This window comes from Micromys minutus, assembly GCF_963924665.1.
Source record: "Micromys minutus genome assembly, chromosome: 24".
Classification (NCBI taxonomy): Eukaryota; Metazoa; Chordata; class Mammalia; order Rodentia; family Muridae; genus Micromys; species Micromys minutus.
In genome coordinates this window covers 8796857-8824810 of record NC_137959.1, presented here as the reverse complement: position 1 = coordinate 8824810, position 27954 = coordinate 8796857, and the positions used below count along the sequence as shown (strand labels likewise).

The 27954-nt window shown below is 50.5% G+C and overlaps 1 protein-coding gene across 2 annotated transcripts; it reads left to right on the top strand.

Annotated features, from left to right (window-relative positions):
- On the top strand, positions 1–27565 carry PKN1 (protein kinase N1; the record flags this gene model as incomplete). Of its 2 annotated transcripts, XM_080936986.1 has the most annotated exons (22): positions 1–190; positions 6200–6500; positions 8458–8609; positions 10939–11083; positions 13820–13965; positions 14383–14596; positions 14942–15136; positions 17206–17315; positions 17402–17545; positions 20442–20517; positions 20601–20742; positions 20832–20925; positions 24232–24311; positions 24386–24461; positions 24551–24642; positions 25490–25666; positions 25794–25856; positions 25972–26048; positions 26311–26453; positions 26716–26823; positions 26922–27002; positions 27362–27565. In XM_080936986.1, the coding sequence occupies exons 1-22, from the start codon at positions 170–172 to the stop codon at positions 27563–27565; spliced, it is 2841 nt and encodes a 946-aa protein (XP_080793112.1). In that variant the 5' UTR covers positions 1–169. The 2 variants fall into 2 exon arrangements, 1 of the variants encoding a protein (XP_080793112.1); XR_013975522.1 differs by lacking the exons at positions 25972–26048; positions 27362–27565 and having other exon boundaries at positions 26922–26952.
- Positions 27566–27954: the final 389 nt, after the last annotated feature.

Genomic DNA, 27954 nt, shown 5'->3' with positions numbered 1-27954 from the left:
GGCCCGAGGGCGCAGCTCGGCGGAGGCCTGGCCTGGCCGGGCCAAGCGCAGCAGGCCGGAGCGCGCAGCGCGCCAGGGAGGGTCGGGGCGCCGCGCCTCCCGCCGCCCCCGCCCGCGCGCTCGCAAGCCCTCCCTCGGCGCTGGGACCCCTGGCGGGCGGCCGGAGGACATGGCCGGCGACGCCGTGCAGGTAGGCGACTTGTCCGCACCCACGGAACGGCGGGACGGCGCGGAGGACCCCAGGCACGGGCAGAGTCCGGGACGAGGTCCCCATCGGGAGCCCGCGCGGGCCCTAGTAGCAGGTGGAGGCGCCGACCTGGTTGGAGGAAGGGGTGCTGTTCGGGAGTCTACCACTGCATCCCCTCCTCCGGCCCTCCCCGAGGGTCAGCGGGTGCAGCGGGGTCCCCACTTCGGTGTCCGAGGCTAGCTGCGGGTTTCGGTGCCTCTGGTCCCCGTGCCCTTCTCTGGGTCCTCAGCGTTCGGTTTCTGGCAGGTGCCGCTTCACCTGGAGCAGGTGCCTGGCACCCTGCCGCCGGCCGGAGGAGTGAGTGCCCGACCCGATCCCCTCTCCCGCACAACAAAGCCCGGGCCACCCCCGCCTGCAGACGTCTTTACGATGGTCTTGACGCCACCCAGATGGGCACCTGTTGGAGGAAGTGTCTAAGTCACTTCTTTAGGCCTGAGGCCGGGTTCCTTCTTCCGCCCTGTTCCCCGTAGCCACCCTTCAGGCTGACAGATGGAGCTGTAACCCAGGTGGGGCGTGTCCTGTCACATAGACAGGAAGGATTTTAATTCTGGAAGGGCTGGATCTTTGCTCACCCCATCCCCCGAAACAGACACCTGTGACTGGCGTCTGCCAGCCACATGGCTTTCCCCGTGCGACCTGTTGGGCGTTACTGAACGACCCTTCCCAAGAGGAAGCAGGATCGGGGTGACTGACTTCCCGCTCTCTAATTCAATGGCCCAAATCTGAGATCTTTGTATCTTTGTGGCTCCACCAATTCTTCACCATGCAGTCCATTGTTCTGTGTAACTGGTTCTCATCTCCTTCTACACCTGCCCCCATGTCTCCCCTGTACCCTCTTGTACCCCTCTTTCCCAGTCCTGCTGATGGCCTGCCGGCCTTGCCGAGGAGCTGGGCGTATCTGGTGCTGCCGATCTCACAAGGTCAGACCTCCAGGCTGATGCACCGGTGCCGGCTCCCCTTCAAGCCCACTGTGTAGGGCTGTGTAGGGCTCTCCCAGTACATGCATGTGCTTGGCGGGTCCCACATAGGACGCATATGGAGGCTTTGATTCCCAGAATGAGGCTGGACCTACATCTTGGTCCCCTTCCCGTCTTCTCCCTTATGTTCATTCCCGCTTGGACTTGCTGCCTTGTCCAACCAGCTCCATGCCTGTCTGTTCTGTGTCTGGCAAACGGATGTCCTGTCTAGATTCTGGAAACGCCCCAGGCATTGAAATCTCAGGAAGTGGGGTTTTGGGTTCCTATCCACTTTGCCAAGAGGGTTTCCCCAAGGTTGACAGTTCTTGGTCTGGTGTCTCCAGATCTGTAATGACAGGTGGAGAAGCTGCCGTTCTAATTCCTCAAGACCAGGCCAGGCGTTTGCCCTGCTGCCCTCAAGTGACTCCTTGTCCCTGGGCAGAAGTGACTCACCCAGGGGAGGAGGACTTAGGAGGCCCTGCCTCCCTCCCTGCATGCTTTTCCTATTCTCAGGCCTTCTCTGCGGGAGGTGGGGTCAAGGGCCTTCACCTTTCCTCTTTGCTCCAATGCTTGAGCTGGCCCTGCTCTTGGCTGTGTACCTGCTTTGCCTGCTGGGTTTGGGGTACTGTTGGGCATCAGTGGGTGGGCCTGGTTATGCCGGAGTGTTGCTCAGTGAGGCCAGGTTTAAATACCAATGCTGCCTTCCCTAATGAACTCTTGGGTCAAATGCCTTTAACTCACTGAGTCTCGTTTCTGTTTTGGAGGAGGCAGTGGTGTTAAGAATGGTTATGAGATTCTGGTGGTGGTGGCACACACCTTTGATGCCAGCACTTGGGAGTCAGAGGCCTGCAGATCTCTGAGTTTGAGGCCAGCCTGGTCTATAGAGTTCCAGGAAAGCCAGGGCAACTCAGAGAAATCGTGGGGTGGGGATGTGGGTGGAGATGATGATTATGGGGAGAGATGTGGAGCCTCAGCACTTCTGTGCTCCTGTGACATCTTTACTTTGAACAGTCTAAGCTGGGAACCCATGTCCCTTCCCAAGGCCCCAGCAATGGCCTTCATGCCTGGATCATTTTGTGGTGGCGACTATCCTGTGCCCCTCAGGATGGTGACACTTGATAGGTGGTTGTAATGACAACAAGAAAGACCCCAGCCACTGACATGTGTTTCTAGAGGTGATGAGAAGGCAACCCCACCTTCACTGAGAGGGCAGCTATGGCCTCTTTGAGGCCTAGTTTTCCCCGATGGTGACTACTGCTCAGATACACAGTCAGGAGACAACAGGAACACAGGATCTGTGTTCTTGGCCTGCAACCTCGCCTGCCCTCCTGAAGGACTTAAGAGTCTAGGAGAACATTGCTCACTGTGACAGTGGCTCACTACTGCTCTGGGTATGGGATTCTTTCCAGCTAGTGCGAATCTTGGCCCTATCTCGTGCTGCCTGTGGGACCTGGGGCGTGGAGCCTCAGCTAGTTCATTTGATCATTCATTCGTTTATCCCTCCCTCCCTTCTTTCTATTTTTTAAAACTTGAGACAGGGACTCACTGTGTAGCTCTGGCTGGTCTGGAACTCAAAGAGATCCCCAGCCCCGATATGCAGCAATACGCTTTGCTGGGCCTCGATTTCTTCATTTTGAAGATAGTTTCATACCTGTCTTATGAATCCCTCTCTAGCGTTTGCATCTTGGTATGCTAGGTGCTAAGGTGCATGTTACAGTCCTAGCACTGGCAAGCTAGAAGCAGGAAGATCAGGAGTTCAAGAGCACCCTGAGCGATGTATTGAATTCAAAGCCATCTTGGGTTCAGTGAGACCCAGTGACAAAACAGTATGAAGCGAAACAGACAAACAGTGCGTGTGCAAGGGAAGGACATTAGCTGAGACCCGTGCGAGCTGTAGCTGCTGTAATCACCACTACTATTACTTTTATTTATTTGTTATTTTTAATTATATATGTTGGGGTATGTAATATGTCCACAGAAGCCAGAGGCGTCAGATCCACCCAGAACTGAAGTTACAGGCATTTGTGAGCCGTCTGTTATGGGTACTTGGATCTGAACTCCAGTCCTCAGGAAGAACAGTGTGAGCCCTTAACTGCTGAACCATCTCTCCAGCACCACTACTACTATTTTAAAATATGATATGTATATACATTTTTAGAGCAGTTTTAGGATCATGGCAAAATCCACTGGGGAATAGAATGTTCTCATATGTATCTTGATCCTGATATAAACAGCCTTGTTACTGCTATATCTGACAGTTGAGATTTAGTATATATTTGGCAAACAGTTGTGGGCTGCTGTTTGGGGTTCCTCAAGGCTGTTTTTTCCTGGTGTTAGCTTCAGGGAGCTACTAGTAAGCCAGGTGGGCTCCCTAGGCTTCCAAACTGTGAGCAGCCAGGGTGTACATCTGGGTAGGAGGGAGCAGGAAGTTCATGCTGCTTGTGTACCGGAAGCGTGTGCATGTGCTTGAGGACACACACACACACACACACACACACACACACACACACTCCCTACAGAACTCCCTGTTCTGATCTTTAAGGGGAAACTGGGGACAAGAGCCAAGTGGAAGGGTCTCTCAATAGTGACATGGACAGACAGTAGCAGGGTTGAGGGCCTGAAGAACCTCAGGGGTGGCTGCTGTTGGGGCATGGGTGGTGCATCTAAAAAGAAGTATGAGCATGTACAAGCCCTGTACCACACACACACACAGACAAAGGTGCAAGTCTGCATGCACATGTGCATAAGCTTGTGGTTTATGGCCACTTGGCAGGTAGAGTACGTGTGAGAGGCTTCTAGAGGCATTTAAACTAGCACCCACAGCTGTTTGTTTATAAGGGGCAGGGCAGGCAGGCATGGGAGTGTGTACATTTATGAAGCTGTGTCCCACCTCCATGCCGATACCGGCTACTCTGTGTATTCCTGAGCCTGTGTCACAGACATACACCTGCAGGCGTGTGTGTGTGTGTGTGTGTGTGTGTGTGTGTGTGTGTGTGTTAGTATTCTGTGCATACACTGAGCCAGGCACAGACCTGCAGAGCTAGACTTGCACACCTTTAGGAACCTATGTTCTACCCACACACTACTGCAGGTGGGGACTGGTCTAGTCTGCTTTCCTTCGCCGTAATAAAAGACTGACCAAAAACAACTTGGGGAAGAAAGGGTTTATTTGGTTTTATAAATTATAGTCCATCATGGAGTGAAGTCAGAGCTGGAGCTCAAGACAGAAGCTTAAAGCAGAACCACAGAGGAACACTGCTCAGTGGCCTACTTCCTCTGGCTTGCTCAGCCCCTTTTCTTATACACCCCAGGACCACCTGCCCAGAAGGCAATGCCCACAGAAAGCTGAGCCCTCCTACATCAATTAGCAATCAAAAAAATATCCCATAGACATGCCCACAGGCCAGTCCTACAGAGGTAGTTCCTCAATTGGTGTGCAAATCTCACACTTGCAAAGCTGGAAATGTGACCACACCTAAGAGCCTATGGTTCACACACTTAAGATCCTGCCTGCTACATAATAGACTGTGGATATATATTACCAGTGTGTGAGGTACTGAGGACTGTTTCTCCCGGACTTGCCTCCAGAGAAACAGGCATGGCCATTTAGGGGGTAATGTTGAAAGAACCTCTTACATGGCACACACCTACCCGGGATATAGAAGCAGGTAGTTATCTGAGTTCTAAGCCACCCTGGTCTCCATAGTGAATTCCAGATCAGTCAAAACTATGGAGAGAGACCCTGTCTCCAAAAACAAAACAAAACAAAAAACCCCAAAACAGCCCCACCCTCAAACAGAACAACAAAAAACTTGCCCTAGAGCTGGCCTGGTGCAGAGGATGCTGGGAACTGGAAGGAAAGAGGAAGTGGCAGTCCAGAGGCCCTGTCAGGGCTGAGGTTCAGGAAGAGGGCGTGGCTCTCAAGCCAGACCTAGGACCCAGATGGCTGCTGATCCCCCTTTGGATTTGGAGCTGGAGGTAGGGGCTGGGGTCTCCACAGGATGGTAGAAGGAAAACCCCACATGGCAGAAACTGAGGTTCTGTTCTGGGTGTTCTCGATTGGAGACTAAGGGCAGGAAGGAGGAGGGGAACTGGTGACTTTTCCAGGTGGAGGGTGGAACTTGGGTGCTGTGTCAGCGCTCAGGTTTGGGAGATGTGGGAGGAGAAGAGCTCTGCTCTTTGGAGTACCAGATATAGACGATAGGAAAGCAGGACCAGCCCTTGGGACCTTCTAGTTTGGGAATGCAGATGAGAGAAGCCAGGATTTGTCTCTTAGGTCCTCCTGGGTTTGGAGGACAGCAAAAGAAACAGTAGCCTGCTCTTGGAACTTCCTGGTTAGGAGTGCAGGAAAGCAGAAGAGAAAAGGGGTCATCTGAGAGAACCCCACTGCATAGGTAACAAATTAAGGGAGATGGGGTGGGGCATACCTGTGGGGACCCTGGTGTGCACATAGGGAAGGAAGGGGCCTTATGCTTGACCTAGTTTTTGATCTCCTATTTACTTATTGATATTATTTCCTTATTATTCATAAATATCTGTGGAGTTATGTGCATATGCATACCAGTGCCTGCAGAGGCTAGAGGCATCAAGTCGTCCCCTGGATCTGGAATTAGAGGCTGGAAACTGAATTCAGTTCCTCTTTCAAGAGCTATTTATCCTGCATCTGTGTGTGTGTGTGTGTGTGAGAGAGAGGGGGGGGGGGGAGAGAGAGAGAGAGAGAGAGAGAGAGAGAGAGAGAGGACAATCTTTAGGACTTGGTCATATCCTTCGACTATGTAGATTCCTAGGGAGTGAACTCAGGCAGGCTTGGCAGCAAGAACCTTTACCCCCGAACCATCTCTCTGGCCAAGATATCCATTTATGATGGTCAGGCCCCTGTCCTTGGCATTCTAGGGTGAAGTAGGGTAGGGTGGTGCTGGGTCTGGTGAGCTGTGTCCTTGTGAGATCACCTGCCCCCTCTAGCTTCTGACATTCTGTGTCTGGTCCCTCCCCCTAGAGTGAGCCTCGAAGCTGGTCCCTGCTGGAGCAGCTGGGTCTGGCTGGGGCAGACCTGGCCGCCCCTGGGGTGCAGCAGCAGCTGGAGTTGGAACGAGAGCGGCTAAAACGGGAGATCCGAAAAGAGCTGAAGCTGAAGGAGGGCGCAGAGAACCTGAGGCGGGCCACCACTGACCTGGGCCGCAGCCTGGCCCCTGTGGAGCTGCTGCTGCGGGGCTCTGCTCGGCGCCTTGACTTGTTGCACCAGCAGCTGCAGGAGCTGCATGCACATGTGGTGCTACCTGACCCTGCAGCGGGGAGCGGTGAGCAGAAAGCCTGGGAGTTGCATTCCATTAGGACACTGTCCTGGATCCACAGAAGCCACGGGAGAGGCCAGACTCTCAGGGCCACTAGCACCCGGATAAACACAGTCACACCTCAGAGCTGTTCTTGGCATTAGGTGTACCTAGATAGACACACCAGCATCCAGATAACACCAGAGACCCACACACTGTCACCAGATAACTGAGGACACCGTTACAGCTATTTCCAGACAGCGTCTGAGTAACATGCTGTCACATGAGAACCCAGAAGCTCATAGTCACACTAACAAACACCTACATACTGCACATACATCTCTCACCCTCAAGACTCCCTAAGTCATCCCAATACAACAGCAGTTGTAGACTACTTTTCTGTTCTTTTTTGCTTTGTTTTATATCTTTTGTGTGTTTATATATTTATGTTCTTCTCTTTTTTTGTTTTGTTTTTTATTTTATGGTTTATGAGACAAAATTTTTCTAAGCTGCCAGGGCGGGGCTTTAGTCTCCTGAGTGCCAGAGATTACAGACCTGAACCTATGTTTTAATTTGATGGTGGTGGCACATGCCTTTAATCCCAGCACTCTGAGGCAGATGCTGGCAGGTCTCTGTGTTCAAGGCCAGCCACTATGGAGTGAGTTCCAGGACAGCCAGAGCTACACAGAGAAGCCCTGTTTCTAAAAACACAAAATTTTGTTTTTGATTGTGGTTAAAGTAAAACCCCACAGGTTGAGGAGTTATGTTATAAAACACTTTAGCCAGGAAAGTGTTTGCTGTATAAGTATTAAGACTCAAATTTGGATTCCAAGCACCCAAGTAAAACGTCCTATGTGTTGGTAATTCTAGAACTTGGGAGGTAGAAACATGAGGATCTCTGGCCTCACTGCTCCACGCAAGTCAAAACAGAGAGCTCCAGGCTCAGTGAGAGACCTTATCCCAAAAAAGAAGGCAGGCAGGAAGGTGGAGAACAACTGAGGAACTTTACTCGCTGTCCCTCCAGCTTCCATGAACACACACATGCATGCACACATGTGCACACATACACAAAAAGAAAACCCACAACACAATTTGTCATTGCTAGAGTTCAGTAGTTTTATGTGTGTTCATGCAGTAACAAAGCAAGGTTACAGTGACTTCGTCTTGTAGCTACAATGTTCATGCTCACAGGAACACCAGAAGATACCCAGAGAGTTTATACTGTCGCACATGCCCAAAGAAGTACAGTCATGCCACTGAAGCAGCACACAGCAAACATGACCGCATGATTCTAGGGACAGCAGCACAACAGCATGAAGGTCTGCATCTGTCACTTCTCTCTAGGGACACTAACTCACATTGACATTAGAGCTCTCCCACTGGGTCACACCAACCTCAGAGGTATCCCACCATTGTCCCATCCACAGCCGACTCTACATACAGCCAACAGGCTCAGCCCCTCTATATATGGCTGTGTCAGCTGTTGAGGTCCAATACTGGAGTTCAGCCAAGAGTCTCACAAGCCCCTTCTGCACGGAGTCCCCACCACTGCATCTCTCTTGAGGTACAGACCTCACCTCTGACAACAGCCAAATCTCAAAGCAGAATCCCCAGAAGCCCCTAGAGATCACAACTGAGTTGTACCAACAAGAAGCAGTGTCATCGAAAGCAAACACATACACTGTTACACCCACATCTAGGGTACTACCACCTGTGATCTACAGACATAATCACACTCACACCCGTGGGCTTACACAGCTGATGTACATGGGGACATTTATTCCAGCTAACCCTGAAGACCTGCACGCCTGGTCACTAACTCTCCTTCATGCTGAAGCCCATTTTGTCAGTGAGAACCATAGGTCTCCTGCCGGTGTACTGGCCCCAAGGCTCCTTTTCTGGATGAAGGCTTCCTATTGGCTAGGACAAAATCTGGGTCTCCTGGATACACTGATGGGATTCTCTTCTCTTCTCGTTTCTTCAGAATCTCCCCAATCCCTTGCAGAGGGCAGCCATGTCTGCTCATCCACCAACCTGAGCCGAGTGGCTGGCCTGGAGAAGCAGCTGGCCATTGAGCTCAAGGTCAAACAGGGGGCAGAAAACATGATCCAGACCTATAGCAATGGCAGCACCAAGGTAAGACAGTGTTCCAGGACATTTCATCGCTGTGATAGGAGGCTGTGTCCCACATATCGGCTACGAGTCTGCTTCCTGCCTCTGCACTGGTCTGCTCCAGGCACCTTATGCTACTACAGTGCATGGACATTTGTCTGAGGCTCTGCAGATGCTTGTACAGAGATGTTCAGAGAGGTGAGGAAGATGTAGCTGGTCCAAACTGGGCTGAGTCCTCAGTCCAGTGGAGGTCCAGACTTTGCAAATGAGGGCACTGAGGCCTAGACAAGTGAGAAAGCAACGCTGAGGTCACCAAGCTAAACTGTCATGACAATTTTGGAATTTTTGTTTCTTTACAAACTCAGAAATAAGAATATATTTATTTTCATTTTAATCCCAGGTGTGGGATGTGGGGCTGCTTCAGATCGTCCACAGCAGCTGACTGTGGTTTGCCTCGTGCTCTGGCAGAGACACGGTTTTGCCAGCTGCAGAGAGCTTCTGCAGTTGTGTGACATTTGGAATTCTGGGGACTTTTCAGAGGGACAATAAATGCTAGATAGGTGGGGTGAGTTGTTGATCATTCAGAGGGGCTGGTTGTGGTTTGTTAGTCAGCCCAAAGAAAGGAGAAGAAAGAAATAAGACTCAAGGATCTTTCCCTCCCTCCCCCTCCCTCATACCCCCTCCTATCTAGTGATAGGCTGTGAAACCAGGGGGATGATGGTTGGAGAAAACCTATAAAGTGACAAAAGACAGGCTTTAAGTGGTGCCCAAACATGGAACTCGAAAGTTAAGGATAAAAATGGGAAATTAGACAAAACAAATAGGAACAAAGGAATAAATTTTCTTTTTTCAAGACACCAGCAAGAGGGGGCTTGAGAGATGGCTCAGTGGTTAAGAGCACTGACTGCTCTTCCAGAGGTCCTGAGTTCAAATCCCAGCAACCACATGGCAGCTCACAACTATCTGTAATGAGATCTGATGCCCTCTTCTGGTGTGTCCGAAGACAGCTATAGTGTACTTACATAAAATAAATAAATAAAAATTAAAAAAAAAAAAAGACGCCAGCAAGAAACATATTGTGATTGTTGCCACTGGGTTGTTTTCTGCTTTGCTCTCAGGGGTTTTTTTCTTTTCTTTTTTGTATATTTTGTTTTGAAAAAGGATTCAGGACTGTTTGGGCAGCTAGAAAATTTGCTAGTGGAAATGGAGAGGCCGGAGAAACACAAAAATCACTGAAATGGGAAAGGGGTCACTCTGCCCACTCTTAGGAAGGGTTGGAGTCGGCCGTGCATGGGAGAGGTTGCAGGTAGAGGTGGGGAGCACCAGGAAAGAGAGAACAAAAGCCCAGTCCCGAGAGAGAGCAGGAGTTTCCCACAGAAGGAAAGAGGGAAAGAAGCTGTACCCAAGGGCAGTCAGGGCAGAGACAAGCTGAGAAAGTGAGAGAACAATCCGGTGAACCAGTTTAGAGAGAAGGGGTTAACCTCTAACCAGCTGTACCTCCAGAGACAGAGGAGGGGCAGCCTGGCCTCAGGAGATCAGCTTTCCCAAATGCCTGCTAATGCTGTCGAAGACGGTATAGCATGCCGTCCTCTAGACATGATAGATCGCAGGCGTTTGAAAGGCCTGTGGCTTCACATGAATGCACTCGCCTTATAGGAAACAAATTCTAAGTAACTGTGCTACTCAAAATAGAATGATTCTCCAAGGCTAGAAGGGACTGGTGAGAGCTTAGAGGCCAGTGTGCAGTTGCAGTAGTTAACATGTGGAGGGAGGAAGGTGCAGATATTGAATCACAAACAGATGGAGGGAATGAAGACAGTGAAAGAGTTGCTGGCGCACCGACACACAAGAGCAGACTCAGCCTGAGGACACTGATAGAACAGTGTTGCTTAGTGGCTCTAGCAGAGGCACAGTTTTGCCAGCTGCAGAGAGTTTCTGCAGTTGTGTGACATTTGGAATTCTGGGGACTTCAGAGGGCCAATCGGCAGGGCTGGAGGTGGTTGGTCACTTGGGGTTGGTTTCGGTGTGTTAATCATGGTCAAAGAAGAAAGGAGAAATTAGACCCAAGGATCCCTCTCCCTTCTTCCCTATTCTTTCCCTCCCTCCCCTCTATCCCTTTTTCTCTCCCGTCTAGTGATGAGGCTGAAACCTAGGGCATAAAGAGTGGGAAAAAGAAGCACCCACAAAGTAGCAGAGCCCAGCTACACTAAGGTGTCAGGCAGCAGAGCTAGGACAGAAGCCCATGGACCCAGGACCACGGGAATGCACATACCACTCTCTGTGATGTGGACAGCAGGGTCAGCGCTCACACTGAGTTCCCACTCTGCCTGTCACCTTGCATGTCTGTCCCTAGGACCGGAAGTTGCTGTTGACGGCCCAGCAGATGCTGCAGGATAGTAAGACCAAGATTGACATCATCCGCATGCAGCTCCGCCGGGCGCTCCAGGCACTGCAGGCTGGCCAGCTGCAGAGTCAGGCAGCGCTGGAGGAGGCCCAAGGTTAGACCTTTCCCTCTTCCCAGACACTGGCTGCCTGCCAGGGCTCAGTCTTCAACCCACAGTGCCTGTTGTGGAGGGCAAGGAGGCAGGAATTAACCTCACTGTGAATGGAGCCTGTTCCTGTCTATTTCTGCCTGTTTCCTTCTAGGTTTGGGTTAGGGTAATTGTTGCCAAATGCCACCCTCAGGTCAAAGGCCCCTGATGGTTTCTTCCGTCCTTCTGTGGGTCCATCCCTTCTGTGGGTCCGTCCGTCCTTCCTTTTGTTGTGTTTAGGGTAGAATCCACGGCTCCTATAAACTAGATCTGTGTTTTTATTTAATCGTGCCCCCAACCGTCCAATGGTAAAAATCTGTGCAGGCACCGGTACACTTACCATGCCCTGTCCCTTGTTTTTAGGGTTTTTTAAAGACTTATTTGTGTGTGTGTGTGTGTGTGTGTGTGTGTGCCTCTGTGCCTGTGTGTGTGTGTGTGCATGTGCAGGTGCCTCAGAGGTCAGAAGAAGGCATCAGATCTCAGGAATTAGAGGTACAGGGAGTTGTGAGCCATCCACTGTGGGTAACCAGATCTGAGCCCTCTGGAAGAGCAGAAAGCTTTTCAACAGTCAGAGCATCTCTCTAGCACACCCCTTGGTTGTTTTTACTTTAGTTTAGAGACAGGATCTTTGTATAACAGCCCTGCCTGTCCTGGGACTTACTATGTAAACCAGGCTGGCCTCAGACTCACATAGAGCTCTTCCTGCCTCTGCCTCCCGAGTGCTGAAACTAAACGTGCGTGTTATCATGTCTAGCCTGTTTTGGTGCTTTGAGACAGGGCGTCATTATGTAGCCCTGGCTAGCCTTGATCTGTGTAGACCAGGCTGCCTGCCTCTGCCTCCATGGTGCCTCTATTCCCCACTCTATCCTTTTTTTTTTTTTTTTTTTAATTTTGAGAAAAGATTTTACTCTGTGGCCTAAGCCTGACTTGAACTCTCAATCCTCCCTTCTTCACCTGTGAGTGTTCGGAGTCACAGGCCCACATGCCTTTGGAAAGAAAGCTTTTTTTTTTTTTTTTTTTTTTTTTTTTTTTTGGTTTTTTGGTTTTTTTGTTTGTTTTTTTTAAAGATTTATTCATTTATTTATTATATATGAGTACACTGTAGCTGTCTTCAGACACACCAGAAAATAAGAGCAGTTAGTGCCCTTAACCACTGAGCCATCTCTCCAGCCCCAATAAAGAAAGTTTTATTGGCGTGCAGGTATAACCATTTTTTCCTGTTTGCTTTTTACCACATGCACAGAGCTGAGAAGTGGTGACTGACCCTTGGTGAGCCAGGCATAGTGACACAGGCCTATCGTCCCACACACCTCTAGTCCCAGCACGCAGGAGGCAGAAACAGGCACGTCTTTGGGAGTTCCTGGCCAGCCAGGGCTAGATGGTGAAACACAGTAGAACAGAACAGAAACAACCATCTCAGATGCCGAGAGCTGGGCATCTGCCCTGCTCTCTCACTGGCCCTGGACTTGTGGTAATTCTTCTGCCTCAGCCTCCCAGGTGTTGTGATTGATTATATTCATTTTTCCTCCTATTTATTTTTGTGATTGTGTTGGCATAAGTAAATGAGTCACCTTTTGGGAGTCAGTTCTCTCTTTCTACCATGTGGGTTCTGGGAATCAAATTCAGGTTGCAATCTTGATGACAGGCTCCTTCATCTTCCCCGCCCCCTTTGGGTGGGGGTAGGGTCTCAGGTACCCCAGGCTGGCCTGGAACTTACTCTAACTCCAGCTTCTGTGTCCCAGGTGATGAGGTTATGGGTCTACTCCACTCCACTGGGCTCCTTGCTTGTCTTTGCAGTTTCTTGGGTTTTTTTTAAATTTATTTATTTATTTCACATATGTGAGTACACTGTTGCTGTCTTCAGACACACCAGAAGAGGGCATCAGATCTCATTACAGATGGTTGTGAGCCACCATGTGGTTGCTGGGATTTGAACTCAGGACTTCTGGAAGAGCTGTCAGTGCCCTTAACTGCTGAGCCATCTCTCCAGCCCCCTCTTATTTTGTTAATGCTACTTTTTGGGTGCTGGGAATGGAATGAGGCCCTCCTGCACGCCAGGCAGGTGGTTTACCGGTGCTGGGAATGGAATGAGGCCCTCCTGCACGCCAGGCAGGTGGTTTACCGGTGCGTTACGCGGCTCCAGCTCTGTTTCTGCTCTAAGGGCACCGTCACCTCATGCCCTCATCTAACCTAGAGGCTGTGACTCCAGTGCCATCTCACTGGGGATGAGCTCCACATGTAAACTGGCCCAGGACATGCACATTCAGTTTCTTACTGTGTCCCCATTGCTGGAAGGTCAGTAGGACACGAAGGGTACCAGTGTCATATGAGAGTCTGAGTTTTGTCTTTGACAGTCCCCTGGTGAAAAATGTAGTGTATGGGTGATGGCTGCTGGGTGTATATAATATCCACCCTTGTAGATTATAGCGTTTCCCTGGGAATGACAAGGGACTGTTACAACATATGTCCCTGAGCCTAGGTTGTCAGTGTGCCTGCATGTCATCTCTATGAAGGTAACTGTGTCCCTAGACATTATGTTTGAGTAAGAATGACTGAATTTGGGTGAAAGGTGACAGGCCCTTCCAGGGCAAGAATCATGGTGTGCTTTGGTGGCTGTGTATGGTGAGCCTGTGCACATGGTGGTGTGTCTGGGGTCAGACTGGTCTGAAGGCTGTCTCACTGTCCTGTGACCCATGTTCGTAGGAGATCCAGACCTGGGAGCTGTAGAGCTACGCATTGAGGAGCTACGACACCATTTTCGAGTGGAGCATGCAGTAGTGGAAGGCGCCAAGAATGTTCTGCGCCTGCTCAGTGCTGCAAAAGCCCCAGACCGGAAGGCAGTCAGCGAGGTGACATTGAGGGCTTCTGCTAGGGGTGTGGCATTTAAGGGACATAGGAGAGATAGGGGATTTATTTACCAGCGATAGGTCCTGGTGAGGGTGGAACAGTAACTCAGTTGGACTGCTACTAGGTGTGAGCCTCAGTAGCAAGGAGGAAAGACATCAGTTCATGTCTAAGCTAGGAGCAGAGAGAGAGTAGAGTCTCAGGGAGAGGTGAGGCCTGTGAGAGGTGGGGCACAGAAAGAAGCTGTGTGGGGGTGGTGCCTCAGGGTTCAGCAAGGGGGAAAGCCTAGTTTTCAAGGCTTTACCTGTTGGGTCTAAGTAGGTTTGAGGTTTAGGTCTGAGGAAGAAGTTGCTAGAAGTGGGTGGGTTCTTGGAGAAAGGCCTATGCCTGTCTTCAACTCTCTCTCTGCCTTTCTGTCTCAGGCTCAGGAGAAATTGACTGAGTCCAACCAGAAGCTGGGCTTGCTGAGGGAGTCACTGGAGAGGCGCCTGGGGGAGCTTCCTGCTGATCACCCCAAGGGGCGGCGGCTTCGGGAGGAGCTCACCGCAGCCTCCTCGGCAGCCTTCAGCGCATTACTGCCTGGGCCCTTTCCTGCCACTCACTACAGCACCTTGAGCAAGCCTGCACCACTCACAGGTGGGCTCCGGACTGACCACGCTCTTGGGATCTAGTCCCGGCTCCCCAGCCTTGACTATGCTAACTTCATCATCTCCTTCCTCTTTATCCTGGTCCCCATTTCCATCTCTACCAGCCAAGCAACTCCATCCTCTTGCTCTGTTCTGACTCTAGACTGTTGTCTTCACCCTCCTCCTAGGCCCTGTCTTTTTCCTCTATCCAGGCAGCAGCCATGGCAGATCATCACATCTTCGCCGCAGTCCTGCTGTCTTCCCTGGCTGCCCTGAATGTCTCCTCCTTAGACCCCTACTTCCCTGGCTGCCCTTTCTCCTCTGCCTCCCTCCCACGAGCCTGCCTCTCCTGCAGGGACCCTGGAAGTACGAGTGGTGGGCTGCAAAGACCTTCCCGAGACCATCCCCTGGAACCCTCTCCCCTCAGCGGGGGCGTCTGGGACCCCTGAGAGCCGCACTCCTTTCCTGAGTCGCCCGGCTCGGGGCCTTTACAGCCGAAGTGGAAGCCTTAGTGGACGGAGCAGCCTCAAGGGGGAAGCCGAGAACTCTAGTGAGTGCTCAGGGGAGTGGGTGGGTGGGTGGGTGGTGAGGCCACATTTGTGGCATTTTCTTTATTGATTTGTCTATTTGCTTATTTATTTAAGGCCAGGGTTTCACTCTGTTGCCCAGGCTGCCCTCACACTCTGGGCTCAGGTGATTCATGATTCAGCAACTAAGTAAGTGGTACCACCACTGCCATGGCTTCTGTGCTGATTATACGTTATTGGGCACTAGAGAGAGGACTTGGGAGTTACGTGTATGCACTGAGCTGCAGAGGACCCCAACCCATGTCAGGTGCCTTTTAACCGCTATCACCACAGTTGCAGAGGATCCACTGTTCTCTTCTGACTTTCCTGGTCACTACACCCATGTGAACAAACCTCCACACTCACACACACACATCATTCAAAAATAAATAAAAGTCAGGGGCCAGAGAGATGGCTCAGCAGTTGAGAGCACTTGCTACTCTTGCAGAAGACCTCAGGTTCAGTTTCCAGTACCCACATAGCTGCTCACAACCATCTGTAACTCCAGTTCTAAGGGACCTGACACCCTCTTCTGACCTGTTCAGGCACCAGGTACATACCTAGTGCATATACATACATGCACACAAAACTCACATACATATAAGAATAAAATATAATAAAAATTAAAATGAATACATTAAATAAAAAAATTATGTGACCTCCATTGGGGTGACTTACCAAAGCAGTAACAAGACAACAGAACAAAACACAACTCACAAACTTAAGAGAAGATGTAGAGAAATTGGAACCTGTGTTGAGAGTGGGAATGCAAAGTGAACTAGCCATCATGGGGAATAGAAGAGAGGCTGAGACACTGGTCAGGGTTAGAGCTGCCTAGACTCCCCCAGAGAGAAGATGGGACTCAGTGACAGAGCACCAGCCTAGAACCTTCCAGTGAGGTGCTGGAGTCACTGATTAGGGGTAGAATACTTGCCTACTATATTTGAAGTCTTGGTTCCTTCCAGCCGAAGCCCAGCTTTATTTTTATAAAGGTGAAATTAGCAATAATCACATGATCTAGCAGTTTAGCGTCTATATGTCATCAGAGAACTGAGTCAGGGTTTGGTTGTTAGATGCCCAATTTGTGGCATTATTCACAATGGCAAGAAGGGAGAAGCCATGCCATTGGTGGATGGGCACATGGTGTTTTGCACAAACAGTGGGCTAGGATTCAGTCTTAAAAGCAAGGAGAGTGTGAACCGTGCTATAGCACAGATGGACACTAAGAATGGTGCAGGAAGCAAAAAAAGCCAAGGACGGCTGATTTCACTCATAGCATGTCCTAGAGCCACAGACCCACAGAGACAGGAAGTAGAATGAATGGCTAGAGAGTGTTCAGTAGGGAAGGGTGTCCTAGTCTTCTGGGACTAAAGCGCAGAAGCCGTCTGAAGTGCAGGAGATGACTGGTGTGAGCTTGCTGAGCTCCACAGGCCTGCACTTACACAGCCCAGTGGGCTGGGGACAGATTAGGTGGAGCTTGTCTAGCATGCATAAGGCCCTTAGTTTGATTCCTAACACTGGGTAGACCAAGTATGGTAGCACACACCCGTACTCCCAGCAGGCTTAGAAATTCATAATCATACTCAAAACTTAGAGTATCCAGTGCCAGCCTAAGTTACACAAGACTGTCTCAAAAACAAACAAACCAAATGTATATCTGGTGTGGCCTTACAAGCCTTCCAGAATTTAGGAGGTAGAAGCAGGAAGATCACAAGCTAAGGGCCAGCCTGAGATACATGAAACATTGTCTCAAAAGTCAAAACATAAATGAGGGCTGACATGTGACCCAGGAGGCCAAGGCAGGAGGATTCAAAGCCAGTCTGGGTTACATAGTAATTTCTAGGCTAGCTTGGTCTTTAGAGTAAGATTGTATCTCAAAACCAGAAGAAAAACACACAAAAATGAGCAATCCCTTTCCCCAAACCCTCAGTCTGAATTAAAGGCTTTACTGTGAATGGCAAGTTAGCAGAGCACTGAGGGAGTTGAGGGACTCTGACCGGATATACAGCAAGCCCTCCCCTCCCCCTTTCCTGCCGCCCTCTCCTGGTTTCAGCTGAGGTCAGCACCGTGCTCAAGCTGGACAACACAGTGGTGGGGCAAACAGCCTGGAAGCCATGCGGCCCCAATGCCTGGGACCAGAGCTTTACCCTGGAGCTGGAGAGGGTGAGCCATGCGGGCAAAGGGAGTAAAAGAAGGGGAGTTTAGGCATCAGACACAGGAAAGAACTGATGGCCCTGTTTTTTCTCAAGGCTCGGGAGCTGGAGTTGGCTGTGTTCTGGCGTGACCAGAGGGGTCTGTGTGCTCTCAAATTTCTGAAGTTGGAGGACTTCTTGGACAACGAGAGGCATGAGGTGCAGCTGGACATGGAGCCCCAGGGCTGTCTGGTGGCCGAGGTACAGCCTGGTTTCTGACCCCAAGATGTTTCCTGCCTCCTTGCCTCTGATTGTCTAGCATGGGGAGATTAATTTCACATGCTCTGAGCCCTAATGGGAAGTGAGTTTCATGAAAGCTGGGATTGGTGCCAGGAGCAGGTGCATAAGGAACAGTCAGCAGTAACCGACACACATGTGGCAGTGCTGGGCACTGCAGAGATGGCTCAGCAGCTCTTCCAGAGGACCCAGATTTGACTCCCAGTACCTACAATACCACTTATTGCTGTCTATAACTCCAATTCTGACCTGACACCCTGTTTTGGTCTCAGTCACTAGGTTCACATGTGTTGCACAGACATACGTGAAGGCAAACACTCATACACATTAAGCAAACAAACATTAACTAGGTGTCTTACAACCTCAAGCCACATGATGAGCAAGAGGACAAAAATATAAGGACTGACCAAAAAAAACACAGCTAAAGCTGAGTGGAGGGGTGGTGCTTGCCTTTAATCCCAGCATTCTGGAAGCAGAGGCAAGTAGACGTCTGAGTGTGGTCAGCCTGATCTTTATAGTGTGTCCCAGACCAGCGAGGTCTATAGAGAGACCCTGTCTAAAAAACAGAAAAACAAGCCAGAAACATCTGCCACTGCAGCCTAGTGAGGTCTCAAAAGCCAAGCACTGGGCGAGCCTCGTGTGGGCTCTGGGCTCGCACCCGCAGAGCTCTGGCACCCGCAGAGCTCTGGCACCCGCAGAGCTCTGGCACCCGCAGAGCTCTGGCTTCATCCCTAACACTGCATGACAGCAACCAACAAACTCAAGTGGAGGCAGGGTTGCTGGTGGCAGCCTAACAGCAAGGGACGGTGGCAGCTGATAGAATCTTCCGGAGTGCTATAACCACTGAGCCCACCATGTCGAGTTCTACCATGGACAGAATGTTCTGTCTGAACTGTGGCTGGTATAACTGGAAAACAGAGTTTTTCCCACTGATGTTTTGAGTAATTTAAATTTGATCTCCATACATGGCATCTGCGCAGGAACACTCTGTGTCTAGAGATCAATACCTGTACGTGTTGAAGTTGGAATACTAGACTAAGTCATCATGGGTTTTGTACATGGATGGCCCCATCATCACTGGAGCTTCTGAAGCAAGGGGCCAGGCTCTATCCCTCTTGGTTCTGATGCAGCCTGAGATAGGAGTCTAAGAATATATTTCTCAGTTCCCAAGTGTGTAAGGCATCTTTCTGTCACTGTGACAAATACCTGAAATAATCAGGAAGAGAAAGGGTTTTGGCCCATGGTTTCTGCCCGTGACCCTCATCTGGACTTGTAGCTCAGTGTGTCACTGTCTGGACTTGTAGCTCAGTGTGTCACTGTGCCAGCAGCACAAGTGGAGAAGACATGTGCACCCAACAGAATACAGAAGCAAAGAGAGACACGGGAAGGTGCTAGGCTCCCAATAGCCTGTGTGTGGACACACTCCAGTGACCTCACTTCTAATGGCCACACTGCCTCCTAAATAGAGCCACAGGCTTGTGACAGAATCTTCTGTACACAGGGCCATTTTGGGATCGCTGAGCCTAACAACCAGATGATGTCAGTGTGGCCAACCTGGGACTATACTTGGGAATCAAGTCATAGGAGATGTGAGACTTGTTTTCCAGACTTCCATGACAGTCTTGTGGGTGCAAGACTTCCTTCCTTCTCTCCAGAGAAGGGTCTGATTGCCTGCCTCCCTTATCAAGATGGAAGCCTGTTGTGGTTTGAATATGAAGTCCTTGTCTTAGGTATTTTTCCCGTGACTGTAGTAAAGTACCCTAACAAAAGCATTTTAAGGAAAAGAGGGTTTCTTTTGTCTCAGAATCTCCCACGATGGGGAAGTCAGGCAGGAGCAGTAAGTGGCTAGTCACACTGTATAGGAAGTGAAGTTGGGAAGCAGAGTGGTGAGTGCCTGGGGCTCCGCTTGCTTTCTCCTCTCCATCCTGTGCAGGACCCCCACCCAGGGACAGGTGCCTGTCACAGCTTTGGTGGATCTTCCCTGATAGACATAACTACCATAGGTAATCCTCATAGACATAACTACCACAAGTGTGCTGGTCTCCTAGGTTATTCTAGTCAACCTGACAACTAACTTTAACTATTCCAGTCCCCATGAGGGCTGTGTGTTTGCACACTTGCTCCCTAGCCGATGGCTCTTTTGAGAGGTAATAGAACCCTCAGGAGCTGGAGTCTCACTGAAAGAAATGTGTCACTAGGGTCACTGCTAGTCCCTAATTCCTGCCACTTTCTGTTCCCTGGTCCTCTGAGATATCCATGGGCTTCAGTCTTCTGCCACTGTGGACCCCACTGCCTGAGCTGCCATGTCTTCCATGATGGACCACATTCCCTCAGCTATGCCTAGTCCTGTCAGGTGCTGTCTCACTGAGGAGGGCGCGGCACAGCACGTCTGAGGGCGGACAGTGAGTGTGCTGACCACCTCTCCATGCTCATCCCCTCTCTGTTGCTTGACAGAATACTCAGAGAAATAAACTTACCGGAAGCAGGTTTCTTTGAGCTCATGGTTTCTGGGTTGCAGCCATTTACCCTGTTGCTTCTGGGCTTGTGATGAAGTATGTCGTGGAGTTGAGCTGCTCACATGCTGACAGGGAGACACTGGAGGAGAAGGGAGTAGGTCTGGCAGCTTCTTGTGACACCGTTCTTTGTGAAGTCCCCGCTTCCCAAGAGTTCTCAAGCTCTGAAGCCATCCCTGGATGAATCCATGAGTGAAGTCATTGACCCTCAAGTGCATAGTCACTGACAATGACTTGGCTTTGCACATGGCTGCTAGAGACAAGCCACATGTCCTCAGGGACATTTGGTGTCATGGTACCCCATACATAGGTTCGTGTGATCACTGTAGCTGAGTATGTCCCCACAGGTCACTTTCCATAACCCCATCATTGAGCGGATCCCTAGGCTCCAAAGGCAGAAAAAGATCTTCTCCAAGCAGCAAGGTAAGGAGGGTCTGAGTGAGTGGGGTTGGACAGCTATGGACCCCAAGGTGTCACAGGTGGTGACCCTACCCTTGCAACCTCAGGGAAGGCATTTCAGCGTGCCAGACAGATGAACATTGATGTGGCAACTTGGGTGCGGCTGCTCCGGAGACTCATCCCTAATGCTGTGGCCACTGGCACCTTCAGTCCCAATGCATCTCCAGGCTCTGAGATCCGGCACACTGGGTAAGCAAGGAGCGTGGCCCTAGTTTCACCTGCTGCTCCTGTTTCCTAGGGTCCTAGCTTCTCAGCTCATCCTCCTCCCTCTCCTGCAGAGACATATCCATGGAGAAATTGAATCTTGGTGCTGACTCAGACAGCTCATCCCAGAAGAGCCCAGTAGGGCTGCCCTCCACCTCAGGTAGCCTGGTGAGTATGCCCCACTCCCCTCTGGGCAGGGGAACCCAGGGGACCTGCTTTTTTAATTTTTCCCCAGAAACCTCCAGATGCTAACCCAGGATCATCCAGAACAAGGCTGGTTGTTTGTTTTTGTTCAGTATAGTTTCAGGCTTTAAACTCTTGAACTCCTCCCTCAGTCCCCTGCATGCCGGGGTTACCATGCCCAATTTAGAGGATACTGGTGATAAAATCCAAGAATTTCTGCACGCTAGGCAAATGCTCTGGCAACCACATCCACAGCACTTACCCTGTTTTCTACACCTGCTTAAAAATATCAGCGTGGAAGCTGGGCGAGGTGACAGTAGCCTATCTTCCCAGCAGTCGCATGGTCAAGGCAGGGTGGTCACCACACTGCCTAATAAGTTCTAGGTCAGTTTAGGCTACATATCAAGACCCTGTCTCAGGAGCCAAAGCTAGCGGGGGATATGTGCTTGGGGTCCAAAGCTTTGCTCAGTAGCAGAGCTCTTGAACAGTATGCTTGCAACTCTGGGTTCTATCCCAGGCTGACAAGAAAGAAAAGAACAAAAGAAACAAAGTGTGAGCTGGTGAAAGGGGACAGAAAAGGTGCCATGTGATTCCTGCTCTGGGAAGCAGAGCACAGGGAACGGAACTAAAGGTCACCCCAGCTATGCAGAGTTTCTAGGGGATGGTTTTCTCTCAGTTTTGATATTGTATCATAGCTTTTCTCTCCCCAAATCCTCCTGTAAACCTCTTTTTCCTCTCTGTCAAATTCATGGCTCCTTTTTTCATTAACCGCTATTGCATGCATCTATGTATAAATATATATTCCTATATACATCTTGTGCAATGTACATAATGTCATTTTTCTGTATGTTTTCAAGTCTGGCTATTGAGGCCTTGTGGGCGTTTCCCCATTCACTGTGGCATATCTCTTGTTATTGTCCTTGTCCGGCTCACCTTTGGACGGTCATGCTCTTGAGATGGACAGGTGTAGCTTCTGATACAGCGTCATAGCAAACTCCCTGCTCCTCTGGCTCTCACAGCCCCCTCCTCTCAGTGTTCTCCGAGACTTAGGTATGGCAGTGCTTTGTAGATGTATCCACTGGAACTGGGCTCCATACTTCTGCATTTTGACTGATTGTGGTTTTCTGTAGTGGTCTTCATCTGTTGTAGAGAGACGTTTCCCTGATGAGGGTGAGGACCACTTTTATCTGTGGGTAGAAGGCGGTGGTTCTCAACTTTCCCAGTGTTGACCCTTTAATACAGCTTCTCATGTTGTGAAAAATAAGATTATTTTCATTGCTACTTCACAAACTGTAATTTTGGTATTGTTATGAATCGTAATGTAAATATCTGTGATAGTCTTATGTGACCGCTGTTAAAGGGTCATTTGACCTGCCCCCAGGAAGTCATGACTTACAGGTTGAGAACCAACCACTGGTAACCATAAATGTTTAGAGTGTAGTTAGGGGTTATCCTGGTTTAGTAAAGTGGTGGCTGTCGGTTCTCCTCCAAGGTCTATGACTTCACGAACCCTGGGTAGTTGGCTAGGTTTCCAGTACTGGCATGTTTCCCTCTTAAGGTGTGGGTCTTAAGTTCTGTTAGGGAGCTGTTGATCCAAAACACAACAGGAAAAACAAACAATTTATATCAAGGACAAACTGTGTTGCTCTATCGATAAGAGGGGCAGCTGTCATGCTTCCTCTGCTTCTGTGGTCATGGATGCTTTTGTAAAGAAACAAGGAATTGACTCCATTCTGTGAGCCTGACCAGAGCTGCATGTGGGTGACCGTGGCCAGGGAGGCCCTGCCATAGACAGAGCTTGTGTGGGTTACTAGATACTTCTTTCCTTTTCCCTACAACCATTTCTAGCTCTGGTAGGCTATCTAACCATAGGCTGTCCCATTGGTGTTCAGCATCTGCTGTGTTCAGGCTGGTGTATGGTGGCTGTTCTTGCCAATACCTACCTATCTATCTGTCTGTCTGTCTGTCTGTCTGTCTGTCTATCTACCTATCTATCTATCCATCCATCCATCCATCCATCCATCCATCCATCCATCCATCCATCTATCTATCTATCTATCTATCTATCTATCTATCTGAGACAGGGTCTCTCTATGTAGCTCTGGTTATCCTAGAATTCTCTGTATAGAACAGACAGGCCTTGTAAACACAGAGATTGCTTTCCTCTCCTACATGCTAGGATTAAAGGCATGTGTCACTATGCCTGGTTTTTTTTTTGAAATGTGTGTTACCATTCACTTAATTTTGTGTGAGTGTGTGGGTGCTCATGTAGAGGTCAGACAACAACTTGCAGGAGTCAATTCTCTCCTTATACCCTGTGGGTCCCAGGGTCAAACTCCAGTTGTCGGTCTTGGCAGCAGGTGCCTTCACCCACCACACCCTGCTGTTGGCCTAGTTTGCTGAGTGTATGCCTGGTTGTACTACCTACTTGCCACCTTTTCTCCATTTCGAAAAGGAAGGAAGATGGAAGCCAGGGTCTCACACTCAAGGCCAGTGTTACACCATGAAGCTGCATTCTCAGATCCTTGAGTCTTTTTATTTGTTTTGATTTGTGTGTTTGTGTGTTGTTTTCTTTGGGGGGGGGCACATGTGCTAGTGGTGTGGAAATCAGAGAACAACTTGCAGAAGTTGATTCTCTCCTTCCACCTGTGGATTCCAGGGATCTCCCTCAAGGCTTGGGGTAGTAAGCACCTTCCTTTTCTTGAGCCACGGCTACCCTGGGCCCTTGTTCTCAGTCATTGCTGGTGTGGTGTGGCTCAGCTGGGATGAAGCTCTGTAGCAGAGTGCTCACCTAGTAGGTATGAGGTCATGGGTTCCACGCCCAGCATCTTCAGCAGGCTAAAACCAGTAAATTAAATAAGCCAACAAAAGATATTTAAATATGCAGGATTCTGGGAGGAAAATTAGACGAGATAGACAGAGTGTGCTAAGGGTCTCTGTTCTTTAGCACAGGAGTCAGCTGATCTTTGCATAGACAGTGTTTCAGAAAGGGCTACAGAAAGGGTCTGATGTAAGCTTGGGGTCCAAGTTATCCAGCAGGCTGAGGCAGAAGGAACACAAGTTCCAAACTAGCTTGGGCAGTTTGGTGAGAGCCTGATCAAAAGAAATAAAGCAGAGTGCTAGGAAGGATGCATAGCGCTCAGGTCTATTCCTGTGCTACCCATGTGAAGAAAAAGTACACTAAGAATGTGTGAGGAGGGTGTGCATCAGTCGTGAGGAGAGGATGCGTGGCTCAGGCCCTTTGAGGTTCATGAGCTCTGACTTTCGGCTACTATGACCTCTGCACCACAGAGTTCTCCAACTCATGAATCCACCACCTCTCCAGAGCTGCCTTCAGAGACCCAGGAGACCCCAGGCCCTGGCCTGTGCAGGTGATACCCCTCCCTAGTCCCTACCTGTACCCCTGCACACCCTCCAAGTCCCCATGAGCTCACTTTTTCCACAGCCCCCTGGGAAAGTCGCCCCTGAAGCTTGAGGACTTCAAGTTCCTGGCAGTGCTTGGCCGGGGTCACTTTGGAAAGGTGAATCAGTGGGGAGGACTTAGGGGCTCAGAGTCTTTACCCCAGGGCCTCGGCTGTCCACTAAGGCCCCTGTGCCCACTGTGTGCCAGGTGCTGCTGTCTGAATTCCGCTCCAGTGGGGAGCTCTTTGCCATCAAAGCCTTGAAGAAAGGTGACATTGTAGCCCGAGATGAGGTTGAGAGGTGAGGTCCTGCCCTGACCCTTGGGAATTTTTGGAAAACAGACCAAGAGTGTCCTCTACTGAGCATTTCAGTGAGAGGGATTCATGGACTAGAAGTTACACCCCTCTTACCTGTGAGTACTGATAAAGGAAGCAATTCCTACAACTCATTTGTGACCTCCTTCAGTTTCCAGTGATTTTGTCCCCCAACAGTCCACTAGAGGTCACACAGTCACAGGCAGGAGTTCAAGACTCACATGTTCGGTCTTGGAACTGCCTTAGTTTTGGGGAGGGGTCCTGGTTAAAATCATGCCTCTAACAGATGCGCTTTCTGATGCTGGGAAAGGCAGGCCTCCCTTAGAACTTAGCCTCCTGACCCTCCGTCAGATGCTGGTGGATCTTGTCCTCTTATAACTGTCTGGTACAGTAAAGAGTTCTTCACAGCTCTTGATCCCTGTGGAGGCTTCAGGCTGTCCCTAGACTTCCCAGACACCTTTCTAATGACCAGGAACTTTAATAATTAGGGACAAAAGCTCAAATGAGTAAGAGTTTATTATTGATCTGGGCTGCAGAAGCCCAGTTGTGTCTGCCTTAGTGCTTGGTAGCGCTGCTGGTCGTGTGCTTCTGTGGGGCTGTGCTTGCGGTCCTCTCACAGCACCTCCGATCACTCCCACTCCTGCTTAGTCCTCTCACTGGGCCTGTAGGCAGGCACACTGCTTCCCAAGCCGTTCCCCAGCATGGACTTGGGCTGCTCTGTCGGCCTTGTACCCTTACCCACTTCCCACAATGAGAAATGAATCCAGATCTGACTGAACCCCGGAGGGCATGGGTGCAGGGCAGGGGCTCTCTGACTTCTGCCTCCTGTTCAGTCTGATGTGTGAGAAGCGGATTTTGGCGGCCGTGACCAGGGCAGGACATCCCTTCCTGGTGAACCTTTTCGGCTGTTTCCAGACCCCAGAGCACGTGTGCTTTGTGATGGAGTACTCAGCGGGGGGAGACCTGATGTTACACATCCACAGCGATGTGTTCTCAGAGCCTCGGGCTGTGTGAGTCTTTCTTCCTCCCCCTCCTCCCCCTCCACCCCAGGCCTGCCTTCTGAATAGCTTTGGGACCCCAGGGGTCAGGGGCCTTGGAGCCTGTGGAACCAGGCTGTGATCTTATGCATCTCTGCAGCTTCTATTCGGCCTGTGTGGTGCTGGGACTACAGTTCCTCCATGAACACAAGATTGTCTACAGGTGTGTACGTGAAGACATGTTCTGTTCACAGACTGGACATGGTCAAGTTCTGCACAAAGCCCTGATCCCTACCCAGTCACCCCTCTTTACATCCCCTGACACCCCCATTCCTCAGGGACCTGAAGTTGGACAATTTGCTCCTGGATACTGAGGGCTACGTCAAGATCGCAGACTTTGGCCTCTGCAAGGAGGGTGAGGGGCTGCAATCCTGGGATGAGAGGAATAGGGGGTGGGCTACCCTCTGGTGCATCTGTACCTTGGTGGTCAGGTGACATTTTCTTCTCTGTGGGCTTTGCTGTCACCTGCTCACCCTAGCAGCTTCAGGATAGTTCACCAGCTCTAGCCACATCCGGGTCATACTGATTTGGGTAGGGCTGGATGGAGATTTGGAGCATCTCATGTCCTACTCCCCCTAGCTATAGGCTCACATGGCCTTGCTCTCCCCCCCACCCAGGGATGGGCTATGGGGACCGGACCAGCACATTCTGCGGAACCCCGGAGTTCCTGGCGCCAGAAGTGCTCACGGACACATCCTACACACGAGCAGTGGACTGGTGGGGACTGGGCGTGTTGCTCTATGAGATGTTGGTTGGAGAGGTGAGGCCCAGGCTGCCCTTTTTTCTGTAGAGAACATGCATGTGCCTCAGAGTGGGATGGGAAGCTCCTACCACATGCAGTATGATCTGGAACCATCAGCTTCCCTCTCTACTCTGCTGCTGTAACTGTAAAGTGGGTACTTACCCTGAAGGCCAGCAGGAGTGCAAGGGTGCTCCCGAAGGAGCGGGGCTCTAAGGCAGTGCTGGTGTGTGGACTGGCTAAAAGTGGAGTCTTACAAAACCTGGTTTTCTCTGCCCCACAGTCTCCGTTCCCTGGAGACGATGAGGAGGAGGTATTTGACAGCATTGTCAACGATGAGGTTCGCTATCCCCGCTTCCTGTCTGCAGAGGCCATCGGCATCATGAGAAGGGTAGGCACACCTCCCACCTCTCCACACCTAGTGCAAGGTTGGCTGGGAAGGGTGTGGGGACTGGAATCAGATAGACCGACTTGTGCTTCCTCTCACAGCTACTGCGGAGGAACCCAGAGCGGAGGTTGGGATCCACTGAGCGTGATGCAGAAGATGTGAAAAAGCAGCCTTTCTTCAGGGTGAGCAGACCCCTCCCCATCCTCTCGATACCCCCAAGATACCTGAGTATTCTTCCCAGTTCATTTCCACCCCAAATCTAGTAGGTGTATCTTAAAGTTTTGTTGCCCTGCCCCCCCACAGCCACCATGATTCCTCTCAAACGTCACCTCCGTTTGTCTGCACCATTCATTACCCTTAAATATCACTACCACTGCTTCTCCAGGCCCATGTCATCATTACAGGACTTTCCCTGAGCTGCCCCAGACCCCTTGATTTCTCTGAGTTCCCAGCCCCTCCGCATCTTGTCTGCTTCCTGCTGACCTCCAGACTTCCTTTGATATCCTCACCCTCCATCATGCTCTCTGTCCCCTCTCCACAGACTCTGGGCTGGGATGTCCTGCTGGCCCGTCGCCTGCCTCCACCCTTCGTGCCTACACTTTCGGGGCGCACGGATGTCAGCAACTTCGATGAGGAGTTTACTGGGGAGGCCCCCACACTGAGCCCTCCCCGGGATGCACGACCCCTCACAGCTGCGGAGCAGGCGGCCTTCCGGGATTTCGACTTCGTGGCAGGAGGCGACTAGCCTCCAAGTCCCTGCCTTGCTCAAGAGTTCTTGGTTTTTAAAAAAGCCTTTGGGGGTTTACTCCATACATGCATTTTCAGCCTCTGTGTGCAATCTGGGGTGGAGTATGCTTGGAGCAGGTGACAGAGGCAAGGCAGACTCGGGGGCAGGACCTGCAGGGCTCACTTGAAAGGTCAAGATGAGAACATGCAGTATTGGGCTCAGGGGTGTGCTGAGGAGCACTGGGGTTTTAAGGGTTGTTCTTGGGATAGTTAGGGACCAAAATGAACTATTGTGGTGACGACAGAAATGGGAAGTGAATCCAAAAGTTTGCTCTACTCGAGGAGAGCCCCAATCTTAGAACTACGGTTGCAGCGTTGTGCGCATGCTCTTCAAGCTGCTGGCCTGGT